The sequence below is a fragment of the Bufo gargarizans genome, chromosome 11, assembly GCF_014858855.1.
Source record: "Bufo gargarizans isolate SCDJY-AF-19 chromosome 11, ASM1485885v1, whole genome shotgun sequence".
Taxonomy (NCBI): Eukaryota; Metazoa; Chordata; class Amphibia; order Anura; family Bufonidae; genus Bufo; species Bufo gargarizans.
The window spans coordinates 98,785,612-98,799,287 of NC_058090.1; the positions used below are offsets into that span (position 1 = coordinate 98,785,612).

General features: G+C 45.9%; 1 protein-coding gene across 1 annotated transcript; it reads right to left on the minus strand.

Annotated features, from left to right (window-relative positions):
* Positions 1 to 1,653: 1,653 nt before the first annotated feature.
* Positions 1,654 to 13,657, minus strand: TTC24 (tetratricopeptide repeat domain 24). The gene is made up of 11 exons (XM_044271433.1): positions 12,859 to 13,657; positions 10,295 to 10,510; positions 10,006 to 10,134; positions 9,495 to 9,616; positions 9,002 to 9,121; positions 8,207 to 8,313; positions 7,973 to 8,094; positions 7,285 to 7,414; positions 5,904 to 5,974; positions 5,354 to 5,402; positions 1,654 to 1,969 (listed from the first exon to the last, which is right to left on the minus strand). The coding sequence occupies exons 1-11, from the start codon at positions 13,655 to 13,657 to the stop codon at positions 1,873 to 1,875; spliced, it is 1,962 nt and encodes a 653-aa protein (XP_044127368.1). The 3' UTR covers positions 1,654 to 1,872.
* Between the last annotated feature and the right edge of the window lie 19 nt (positions 13,658 to 13,676).

The following is a 13,676-nucleotide window of genomic DNA, read 5'->3' on the forward strand; positions in this document are numbered from 1 at the left end:
CTGGCAATCACTCTCATTTTCTAAATTGACCAATCAGCCGGGGCGCCCGTCCTCCATTATTAAAATGGCTGACAGCGCCCCAGAGCTCTTTCTGATGTACTCATCCCAGAGATGGAGGACACTGATGAGATGATAGCCCCCGGCGCTGATCTACTCATGGCTGACTGATATATAGTGGCGGCCATTTTAGTGCTGTATTGTCTGCCTATAAGAAATGTCTTCAGGGAGGGATGGTCTGAACACGTCCCTATAATTCCTGTAAAGTGCCCCCACCACTACAGCCACAGTGCCCCCACAATACTGACAGCCACAGTACCACCATAAGAGTGTGAGCCACAGTGCCCCCACAATACTGACAGCCACAGTACCACCATAAGAGTGTGAGCCACAGTGCCCCCACAATACTGACAGCCACAGTGCCCCCATAAGAGTGTCAGCCACAGTGCCCCCACAATACTGACAGCCACAGTACCCCCATAAGAGTGTCAGCCACAGTGCCCCCACAATACTGACAGCCCCTGGATCACACACACACAGTGACTGGCGCAGTGCCCCCATAAGAGTGTCAGCCACAGTGCCCCCACAATACTGACAGCCCCTGGATCACACACACACAGTGACTGGCGCAGTGCCCCCATAAGAATGTCAGCCACAATGCCCCCACAATACTGACAGTACCCCCATAAGAGTGTCAGGTACAGTACCCCCATAAGAGTGTCAGCCACAGTGCCCCCACAATACTGACAGCCCCTGGATCACACACACACAGTGACTGGCGCAGTGCCCCCATAAGAATGTCAGCCACAATGCCCCCACAATACTGACAGTACCCCCATAAGAGTGTCAGGTACAGTACCCCCATAAGAGTGTCAGCCACAGTGCCCCCACAATACTGACAGCCCCTGGATCACACACACACAGTGACTGGCGCAGTGCCCCCATAAGAATGTCAGCCACAATGCCCCCACAATACTGACAGTACCCCCATAAGAGTGTCAGGTACAGTACCCCCATAAGAGTGTCAGGCACAGTATTTCCATAAGAGTGTCAGGCACAGTGCCCCCACAGTACTGACAGCCCTTGGACCCTAGACAGCTACAGTGTCAGCCACAGTGCGCCCACAATACTGACAGCCCCTGGATCACACACACACAGTGTCAGGCACAGTGCCCCATAAGAGTGTCAGGCACAGTGCCCCCATAAGAGTGTCAGGCACACACACACAGTGTCAGGCACAGTTCCCCCCATAAGAGTGTCAGGCACAGTTCCCCCCATAAGAGTGTCAGGCACAGTGCCCCCATAAGAGTGTCAGGCACACACACACACAGTGTCAGGCACAGTGCCCCCATAACAGTGTCGGGCACAGTGCCCCCATAAGAGTGTCAGGCACAGTGCCCCCATAAGAGTGTCAGGCACACACACACACAGTGTCAGGCACAGTGCCCCCATAAGAGTTTCAGGCACAGTGCCCCCATAAGAGTGTCAGGCACACGCACACACAGTGTCAGGCACAGTGCCCCCATAAGAGTTTCAGCCACAGTGCCCCCATAAGAGAGTCGGGCACACGCACACACAGTGTCAGGCACAGTGCCCCCATAAGAGTGTTAGGCACAGTGCCCCCATAACAGTGACAGCTCCAATGTCCTACAGATAAGAGTATATAAAACAGACAACTTATAAAGTGTCTATACAGCGAGGGGCAGATAGCGGCAGGAAGTCCATTACTGACTGGTGACAGACCGTTTGCCCGCTGGACCCCATCTTCCATGGTTGATATGGACGTGGCAGCTATTTCTAGTCCTCTCACGTGCTGATGGTTTTTTTGGCGGCAGAAGTGAAACGTGTGACTTGACAGCGGCGGTAATGGAGGGGTCACATGACTGCGCACATCCTGGACTGGAGCCTGGATCTTCTCGTCTTCTCCACATGTTCTGGTCTGGGTATGTGAAGACCATCCGAGGACTCAGCCCTAAAAACAAATATTACTGGCATGAGCCTACAGGTCCCCCATCGGAGAGGACGGTGACCCGCCCCATGATGATGTCACACACTGCACTGACTTTCTTCTTGGTGATGTCACAAGATCTGCAGCCATGAAACTATACCAATTGTATTATACTGCCGAGCTCACACTCACTGTACACCCTGCTTGTCCGGTGTCTGTGCACAGTGACATCTGATATATGAAAAAGTAACTGCCAAGAGCAGAATAGTGAGTGCAGCTCTGGAGTATAATACAGGATTAGTAATGTATGTACACAGTGACTGCACCAGCAGAATAGTGAGTGCAGCTCTGGAGTATTATACTGCCGAGTTCACACTCACTGCACACCCTGCTTGTCCGGTGTCTGTGCACATCCCGCTCCAGTGTCGGCATTCTAGAAAGTGACATCTGATATAAGAAAAAGTAAGGCCCCTTTCACACGGGCGAGATTTCCGCGCGGGTGCGATGCGTGAGTTGAACGCATTGCACCCGCACTGAATCCCGACCCATTCATTTCTATGGGGCTGTGATTTTCACGCATCACTTGTGCGTTGCGTGAAAATCGCAGCATGCTCCTCTTTGTGCGTTTTTTTTACGTAACGCAGGCCCCATGGAAATGAATGGGGTTGCGTGAAAATCGCAAGCAAGTGCGGATGCGGTGCGATTTTCACGCACGGTTGCTAGGAGACGATCGGGATGGGAACCCGATCATTATTATTTTCCCTTATAACATGGGAAAATAATAGCATTCTGAATACATAATGCATAGTACAATAGCGCTGGAGGGGTTAAAAAATATATAACTTTTTTTTAACTCACCTTAATCCACTTGATCGCGCAGCCCGGCTTCTCTTCTGTCTTCTGTGCTGTGTGCAGGAAAAGGACCTGTGGTGACGTCATTGCGCTCATCACATGATCCATCACCATGGTAAAAGATCATGTGACGGACCATGTGATGACCGGAGTGACGTCACCACAGGTCCTTTTCCTGCACACAGCAAAAAAAGAAGACAGAAGAGAAGCCGGGCTGCGCGATCAAGTGGACTAAGGTGAGTTAAAAAATTTGTAATTTTTTTTAACCCCTCCAGCGCTATTGTACTATGCAGTCTGTATTCAGAATGCTATTATTTTCCCTTATAACCATGTTATAAGGGAAAATAATACCATCTACAGAACACCGATCCCAAGCACGAATTTCTGTGAAGAAGTTCGGGTTTGGGTACCAAACATGCAGATTTTTCTCACGCGAGTGCAAAACGCATTACAATGTTTTGCACTCGCACGGAAAAATCGTGCATGTTCCCACAACACACCCGCACATTTTCCCGCAACGCCCGTGTGAAAGAGGCCTAACTGCCAAGAGCAGAATAGTGAGTGCAGCTCTGGAGTATAATACAGAATGTAACTCAGGATCAGTACAGGATAAGTAATGTATGTACACAGTGACTGCACCAGCAGAATAGTGAGTGCAGCTCTGGAGTATAATACAGGATGTAACTCAGGATCAGTACAGGATAAGTAATGTATGTACACAGTGACTGCACCAGCAGAATAATGAGTGCAGCTCTGGAGTATAATACAGAATGTAACTCAGGATCAGTACAGGATAAGTAATGTATGTACACAGTGACTGCACCAGCAGAATAGTGAGTGCAGCTCTGGAGTATACCACAGGATGTAACTCGGGATCAGTACAGGATAAGTAATGTATGTACACAGTGACTGCACCAGCAGAATAGTGAGTGCAGCTCTGGAGTATAATACAGGATGTAACTCAGGATCAGTACAGGATAAGTAATGTATGTACACAGTGACTGCACCAGCAGAATAGTGAGTACAGCTCTGGAGTATAATACAGGATGTAACTCAGGATCAGTACAGGATAAGTAATGTATGTACACAGTGACTGCACCAGCAGAATAATGAGTGCAGCTCTGGAGTATAATACAGGATGTAACTCAGGATCAGTACAGGATAAGTAATGTATGTACACAGTGACTGCACCAGCAGAATAGTGAGTGCAGCTCTGGAGTATAATACAGGATGTAACTCAGGATCAGTACAGGATAAGTAATGTATGTACACAGTGACTCCACCAGCAGAATAGTGAGTGCAGCTCTGGAGTATAATACAGGATGTAACTCAGGATCAGTACAGGATAAGTAATGTATGTACACAGTGACTCCACCAGCAGAATAGTGAGTGCAGCTCTGGAGTATAATACAGGATGTAACTCAGGATCAGTACAGGATAAGTAATGTATGTACACAGTGACTGCACCAGCAGAATAGTGAGTGCAGCTCTGGAGCATAATACAGGATGTAACTCAGGATCAGTACAGGATAAGTAATGTATGTACACAGTGACTGCACCAGCAGAATAATGAGTGCAGCTCTGGAGTATAATACAGGATGTAATTTAGGATCAGTACAGGACAAGTAATGTATGTACACAGTGACTGCACCAGCAGAATAGTGAGTACAGCTCTGGAGTATAATACAGGATGTAACTCAGGATCAGTACAGGATAAGCAATGTATGTACACAGTGACTGCACCAGCAGAATAGTGAGTGCAGCTCTGGAGTATAATACAGGATGTAACTCAGGATCAGTACAGGATAAGTAATGTATGTACACAGTGACTGCACCAGCAGAATAGTGAGTGCAGCTCTGGAGTATAATACAGGATGTAACTGGGGATCAGTACAGGATAAGTAATGTATGTACACAGTGACTGCACCAGCAGAATAGTGAGTGCAGCTCTGGAGTATAATACAGGATGTAACTCAGGATCAGTACAGGATAAGTAATGTATGTACACAGTGACTGCACCAGCAGAATAGTGAGTGCAGCTCTGGAGTATAATACAGGATGTAACTGGGGATCAGTACAGGATAAGTAATGTATGTACACAGTGACTGCACCAGCAGAATAGTGAGTGCAGCTCTGGAGTATAATACAGGATGTAACTCAGGATCAGTACAGGATAAGTAATGTATGTACACAGTGACTGCACCAGCAGAATAGTGAGTGCAGCTCTGGAGTATAATACAGGATGTAACTCAGGATCAGTACAGGATAAGTAATGTATGTACACAGTGACTGCACCAGCAGAATAATGAGTGCAGCTCTGGAGTATAATACAGGATGTAACTCAGGATCAGTACAGGATAAGTAATGTATGTACACAGTGACTGCACCTGCAGAATAGTGAGTGCAGCTCTGGAGTATAATACAGGATGTAACTCAGGATCAGTACAGGATAAATAATGTATGTACACAGTGACTGCACCAGCAGAATAGTGAGTGCAGCTCTGGAGTATAACACAGGATAAGTAATGTATGTACACAGTGACTTCATATCCTCACCTCTCTGCCTCCATTGTCTTCAGCTTCAGAGTTTCATAATCATGATTACCTGATATATAGAAAAGAACGTCAGAAACTTTCTCTTAAAAGGTCAAATTCACTAAACTAAATCTAGGTTTGGTGACAATAAAACTGACACCACCATTCACATAAGCACGCTGGGAGTTGTAGTTTGTCACAGGTTGGACACCACCAGCCTAGGGTAATCCTCTGTGAGCTACCTATGGCATGTCTCCATTAGTATAGGGGGGCAGGGGGCATGTCTCCATTAGTATAGGGGGGCGGGGGGCATGTCTCCATTAGTATAGGGGGGCATGTCTCCATTTGTATAGGGGGGCGGGGGGCATGTCTCCATCAGTATGGGGGGCGGGGGGCATGTCTCCATTAGTATAGGGGGGCATGTCTCCATTTGTATAGGGGGGCGGGGGGCATGTCTCCATTAGTACGGGGGGCATGTCTCCATTAGTATAGGGGGGCATGTCTTGCGGAGCCCAGCCCTCGCGCACAACGCTGTCAGAGGCGCCCCTTTAATATGTCAGGTGATACGTACTTTTCTGGGTATTCTCCAGGTTGCAGTTCTGGTAGAGCGGTTCTGGATGCAGGTACGTATTATTCAGATTGCTAAAAGAAAGCGTCACAGGTCAGTGATGATATCCAGCAGGTCGGCGGCATCTGGTTTCCAGTGGTTTGGGTATAATGGGCATAGTGGGCCCTGGTGCTTTAACGGCTTCACATGGGAGAGCAGGTTCTTGGACTTAATGAAAGTTTTGGAACTGCGCTGCTTGAGACTATGTTCCCCGGTCAACAGTGAGTAGCACAGGGCACCGGCCCCTCTCCTCTTCACCCAAAAAGATCCGATCTTCCACAGACCTTCTCCTCTACAGGGTTTAAGAAGATCTGCCAATCTTCTTAAACCCTGTAGAGGAGAAGGTCTGTGGAAGATCGGATCTTTTTGGTTGAAGAGGAGAGGGGCCGGTGCCCTGTGCTACTCACTGTTGACCGGGGAACATAGTCTCAAGCAGCGCGGTTCCAAAACTTTCATTATTTGCATCTCCAGTGTGAATTACCTACCACACTACTCCGGAACCAGCAGCAGTTGGACCACAGGACTGACTTTTTCATAGGTTCTTGGACTTGATGGCCTCACGCTCACGACCGTATGTATTATGCCGTCCATAAATTGCGGATACGCAAAATAGAGATACCATCCGTGTTGCATTCAGATTTTTTTGCGGACCCCTTGACTTCAGCGGCCAAGTATAGGACATGTTCTTTCTTTTTGCAGAATGGACATACGGATGTGGAAAGTACACGGATCGTCCATGTGCCTTCTGCATTCTTATGTCCATTTCGCACGAGGATGGAATATGTCCGCAAAATGGCGAACACGGACCCATTGATTTCAATGTGGACTGTGCATGGACCACATCAATATTTTGAAGACCGCAGAATACATACAGTCGTGTGCATGAGGCCTTATATATATTATATCCAAAATGGAAGAAGTTGAAGACCTCATGCACTACAACATCCCCCAAAATGCACCACCTATACTTGGCATACATGGTGGCAGCGCCAGGATGACTTGTTGAGGACTGATGGGGCAGAAAGGGCAAATGCCCAAAGGTCTCTACTACCCAGTATCGCCCCTTCTCATTATCCAGCCCCTGCCATGATGTGAGTTTGGCTCCTGACGGGGCCCTGGAAAGTTCCAAGGGTAGGGGGCCACAATGTGTTGCCAAGGGGCCCTATGACTCCTCTCTCTGGTCTGTGGAGGCGCATGGCATAGTATGTGTTGCTCTTTTTTCCCCATCTCCAAACTAGTCAATGATCAGGTGCAGCATTAGGTGGTCTTCAAGGATTTCTTCATATTGATGGGGTAATGTCTTGGATGTTCCCTAGGCCATTCGTGGTTTAACCCCTTCCGTTACCTGTTGGCCTGAGGATGATTTCTGGAGCACACAGCAGCGGCAGCGATGTCGTCCTCCTCGCAGTCCTCAGAGTATGCGTTGGTTACCACTGTGAGGGTGTCGGAGTCGTCCTCCTCTTCCCCGGCTCCATCTGCAAAAACAAAGCAGCAGGTCTTCTACAGCTGGTCTCTTTGTTTGGAGAACAGATCGATGTTCTCATCAGAAAAACACAGGAAGGAACGAGGCGACAGTAAGAACACACTGAGCAGGTGCAAAGACAAATCTGCCGCAGGTGGAGGAGATACGTCCTACCAGGAGACGTGACGGCGAAGACACTCAAAGTAATTTGTCGCTCCTTCGGTGTGTCTCTACATTCAGGGACAATTATATGTGTGTTTAGTCACCTACCTGCTCTCCTACTTACTCTTCATTCAATGAAAATGAAGCCACCAAACTTATCAAAATGCTACATATGGAATAATATAATTTTACACAAATTGCTAGGCCATTTAGAAAAAAAAAATCTGATTACTGAAGCAGTAAGAGACAGATATGTTCTGTCTGAGTTCAGTTACGATTCTGCCTTGAGGAAAGACCTCAGACAGATCATTGAGGACTGACCATTCCATGTCTCTTGGGACTTCCAATCAAGGTTGAACTGTTAATCCTCAGCCAGCCAGCATTAGTAATCAGATTTTTCTAAACTTACCTGAAACTCTGTTTTCTACGGTTGGCTGCCCGTTGGATGTGGTGGTCACCCTGGTTTTAATTGTGGCATACATCTCTTCGGGTTGTGGTGGGTGGCTCATTCTTCTGGACGGTCTTCGAGATCTGAAGGTGAATGAAATGTGGTGGGTGGAGGAGGATAGCTGTCCGGTGTCTAAGGTGTATAGGATGACTCTCTTATTGGTCTTAAAATGAAGGGTTGCAGATTTGTACTCACTGTTGGGCATTTTGAGGAGACATGTGCCTCATGGTGGCATAACCTTGGTTCACACTTGAAGGGTATCTTGCGAGCTTTGCCCCAGGAATCTTCCCAGCGAAGCCCCTCTAGATAATGTTATGAATAACAAACAGAAATGGAGTTATAGTCCATCCAGTCAGTGACCAGGAATTGAGCCATTGCGATGTCCCTTCGGCCGTTTCCATTATCTTGGTCTCATTCATGATACCAGATTCTGGGTGACAACCACTAACGTCTTCCACAGGTCGGGATTCAATCTGCATTGTTAGGGTATGCAGATTTGGATGTGTCTTGTATCATCTATCATCATGGTCACCACCACCCATTGAAACGACACAAGAAGCGTGATGCTTCATTCGATGCCTAGGTCACAAATTTTACGTGGTCAGTGACATTTCATATTGTCACTACTGGGATAGTGACCAGAATAAAAAAAGTCAGAGAGGGAGGAAGTAGGTAACTTCTCCTCCTGTTGACGTTCCACCATCTTGAACAGTTTTTGAGGAACACCCTGGAAAGCTCAACAACTCCTTTAAATACCAGCTCAGACGGTCCAGCTACAAATGGAATTTTTATACCAAAAATAATATTACTGGAAATATTCGGTGGTTTTTATCAGGAGACACTTCGCCCTCAGTTATTTGCAGTAATTAAACCGTAATCAGCCGCAGATTGTGGTTTCAAGGTTGTGTTAATCAGGAACGGCCGCAGGAATGTGAGGAGCTGGAAGGTTCTTCTGACAACCACACACAGCGCGGATCGGGACGCACTCACCAGCGGTGGGGCCGGGGGCGGCCCTCCCTCGTGGATGGGGTGGCGGTTTACAGACAGCTTGTACTGGAGGGCATCTGTCAGCTTGTTCACGATACGTTCCTGAGCGTTGTGCGAGTCCTCCTGGAAGATGTTAGACCATGGTCTGAGGATGCCTGTACACAACCGGCAGATATATCAACCCCTCCCACACATGCATGCTCGGCTCATGAACAGAATAAGAGAAGTAAACTTCTGCCTGATGGCTTCTGAGAGCAAAAGGATCGGACATTTGGGAGTGTTGGAAAACCCTACTATACTATACATTAGACGTTTTTGGACGTTTTTTCAGCACAGATGCACCCCTGTTCATGGGGGTGTCGCCATGCTGAGAAAACAATGACGCAGTGCATCCCCTTCATTCTCAGGATCGGTGGGGCTCCCACGGGTGACTGTTTCACTCCTTCATTTTGCTTATAAAGACTCTGCAGGTCCAGGGTTTTGCTGGAGATCTGACCTTGGCTTTGGAGAGTAAGGCCAGCGCCTGCTTGTAGTACAGGACGGCCTTCCCTGGATCCCCCAGGCGGAATCTGGCAGCTCCGAGACCTTCGCACGCCTGCCACTGACCATGGACATCATCTAGTGGACAAGAGGGAAACATCAGATTGATAGGGATTGTGGAAAGTTCCATCTAATCATCTCCAATATCCTGGGGCTACGGAGAAGACACTACTGGTGCCTGATAATAGGAAGCATGGAGGGCCAAGACTGTATACAGGGGGGCAGACTGAGAATTATACGGTGCTAGGTGGCATGGGCAGTGGTCATTACTTGCACCCCCTAGGACTATTATGTAGGCTTTGGCTGTATAGCAGTGGTATCTGGGCGCTATCTGGCATATAGCGCTGTATGGCACTGTTATGTAGACACCAGGTGTTGGCACTATGGTATATACGACTGCACAGTGGCGTTGCCATGGGTGCACATATCACTTATATCTCTCCGTCCATACGTTAAGAGGTAAGTACCTGAATCTTTAAACGCTTGCAGTGAATGCAGATAGTATTCTCCTGCGGCCTCGTGGTCATCTAGCTGACTCATTGCATAGGCCAAGTTTCCAAAACACTGGCCCTGCGCCCTGCGGTTACTGAGCAAACCTGCAATACACACCACAAGGTTACACCCCGCACTACATACCGTCACTAAGTAACATGTATTTACCATCCATACAGTGTACACTGGTCAGACAGCGCCCTCTGCTGCTCACATGACATCATGACATCCCTAGTATAAAGTCACTCGTCATTGGTCTCATACTGTGTAACGATGCCGCCTTCCTGTGATACTCCAGACCCTCCTCATACTGCTCCAGCGTGTTGTATGCAGCCCCCAGGTTCTGGAGGACCACCGCCTCCTTGTGTCTGTCTGCTTCATCCTCTTGACAGAGCGGCAGCGCCATCTGGAAACAGTCTACGGCCAGGGCGAAAACCTTCAGCTGGGCATAGCTCAGGCCAATGTCATTATATAGCTTAGCTGCGGGACGGAAAGAGAGATCTGTGATGAAAGGAATGTCATATATGATTATATACAGGAGATACCCAGGTTACACCAGCTGTACATATATGATTATATACAGGAGATGCCCAGGTTATACCAGCATGGTCCATATCACTATATACAAGAAGATGTATAACTTATACCAGCTGTACATATATAATTATATACAGGAGATACCCAGGTTATACCAGCTGTACATATATAATTATATACAGGAGATGCCCAGGTTATACCAGCTGTACATATATAATTATATACAGGAGATGCCCAGGTTATACCAGCTGTACACATATATAATTATATACAGGAGATACCCAGGTTATACCAGCATGCTCCATATCACTATATACAAGAAGATGTATAACTTATACCAGCTGTACATATATAATTATATACAGGAGATGCCCAGGTTATACCAGCATGCTCCATATCACTGTATACAGGGAGATGTATAACTTATACCAGCTGTACATATATAATTATATACAGGAGATACCCAGGTTACACCAGCTGTACATATATAATTATATACAGGAGATACCCAGGTTACACCAGCTGTACATATATGATTATATACAGGAGATACCCAGGTTATACCAGCTGTACATATATAATTATATACAGGAGATGCCCAGGTTATACCAGCTGTACATATATAATTATATACAGGAGATACCCAGGTTATACCAGCATGCTCCATATCACTGTATACAAGAAGATGTATAACTTATACCAGCTGTGCATATATAACTATATACAGGAGATGCCCAGGTTATATCAGTATGGTCCATATCACTATATACAAGAATATGTATAACTTATACCAGCTGTACATATATAATTATATACAGGAGATACCCAGGTTATACCAGCATGGTCCATATCACTATATACAAGAAGATGTATAACTTATACCAGCTGTACATATATAATTATATACAGGAGATGCCCAGGTTATACCAGCATGCTCCATATCACTATATACAAGAAGATGTATAACTTATACCAGCTGTACATATATAATTATATACAGGAGATACCCAGGTTATACCAGCATGCTCCATATCACTATATACAAGAAGATGTATAACTTATACCAGCTGTACATATATAATTATATACAGGAGATGCCCAGGTTATACCAGCGTGGTCCATATCACTATATAGAAGAAGATGTATAACTTATACCAGCTGTACATATATAATTATATACAGGAGATACCCAGGTTATACCAGCTGTACATATATAATTATATACAGGAGATGCCCAGGTTATACCAGCATGCTCCATATCACTATATACAAGAAGATGTATAACTTATACCAGCTGTACATATATAATTATATACAGGAGATGCCCAGGTTATACCAGCATGCTCCATATCACTATATACAAGAAGATGTATAACTTATACCAGCTGTACATATATAATTATATGCAGGAGATACCCAGGTTATACCAGCATGCTCCATATCACTATATACAAGAAGATGTATAACTTATACCAGCTGTACATATATAATTATATACAGGAGATGCCTAGGTTATACCAGCATGCTCTATATCACTATATACAGGAAGATGTATAACTTATACCAGCTGTACATATATAATTATATACAGGAGATACCCAGGTTATACCAGCATGGTCCATATCACTATATACAAGAAGATGTATAACTTATACCAGCTGTACATATATAATTATATACAGGAGATACCCAGGTTATACCAGCATGCTCCATATCACTATATACAAGAAGATGTATAACTTATACCAGCTGTACATATATAATTATATACAGGAGATACCCAGGTTATACCAGCTGTACATATATAATTATATACAGGAGATGCCCAGGTTATACCAGCATGCTCCATATCACTATATACAAGAAGATGTATAACTTATACCAGCTGTACATATATAATTATATACAGGAGATACCCAGGTTATACCAGCATGCTCCATATCACTATATACAAGAAGATGTATAACTTATACCAGCTGTACATATATAATTATATACAGGATATACCCAGGTTATACCAGCATGGTCCATATCACTGTATACAAGAAGATGTATAACTTATACCAGCTGTACATATATAATTATATACAGGAGATGCCCAGGTTATACCAGCGTGGTCCATATCACTATATAGAAGAAGATGTATAACTTATACCAGCTGTACATATATAATTATATACAGGAGATACCCAGGTTATACCAGCTGTACATATATAATTATATACAGGAGATGCCCAGGTTATACCAGCTGTCCACCATGTATTATTACCTACTACTTATAGTAATCATACCCAGTAGGTCTCTTCTGGTAACGTGCTCGCACACCATACGGGCCTCATTAAGTATCTGGAGGACGTGTCCCGAGTCATAGAGTTGACTTTGCAGCATGTAGTTGGCGGCATCGTTGAGAGCCACGGCTGCCATATCCAGCCTCTGAGCCTCCATGTAGGAATCGGCAGCTTCCTGGAAGCATTGAGCTGCTCTTGCTTTGTCCTTCATGCTCACATAGCAGCACCCCATCTTCATGTGGGCGTCCGCCTCGTTCCCGAGCTGTGAGGGTTTGTAGAGGAGAACAGCTTTCCGAAAATGTTCAATTGCTTTGGGAAAATCTTGTAAGGATTCGTAGGCCGTGCCAAGGTTGAAGTAAAGGTCTCCACTAGGTTCTTCTCCTTCTCTTGGTTGGGACTTCAGGAGGAACTCAAGCCCCTTCTCTGGTTTCCCAGTCTCTACGTATACAGCCCCCAGATTGAAAGCACAGGCTCTTTGGACGGCCTTCTGCTTCGAGCTAAGTGACAGTAGGAAAGCCCTCTTGAAACAGGACATGGCCACCTGGAGGTCTCCAGACGTCAAGGCCTTGTGTCCTGCCTTGGTTAAATCTTCTATCTCGGCTTGAGAGATGGAAGAGTCCTCATCTCTCCTCTTGCCTTCATCTCCAGACGGTTTCATCTCCTCTTTTACCTTCTTCTTCTTTTTGATGGGACGAGGCTCCGGTGGTGGCCCAGAGCCTTCAGGGTTTGGTGGTTCGGTCTGCAAGTCCCCGGAAGCCATGACTGATATCTGACTGGTACAAAGAGAAAGAAGGTCAACCATGACGCCCAGAAGGCCCAAT

Coding starts and splice junctions, on each gene's coding strand:
- TTC24 (XM_044271433.1), bottom strand. CDS start 13,657: ATGGTTGACCTTCTTTCTCTTTGTACCAGTCAGATATCAGTCATGGCT. Junction 9,617..10,005: donor GCAAGCGTTTAAAGATTCAG/GTACTTACCTCT, acceptor CTTGTCCACTAG/ATGATGTCCATGGTCAGTGG. Junction 1,970..5,353: donor AAGACAATGGAGGCAGAGAG/GTGAGGATATGA, acceptor ATTTGTTTTTAG/GGCTGAGTCCTCGGATGGTC.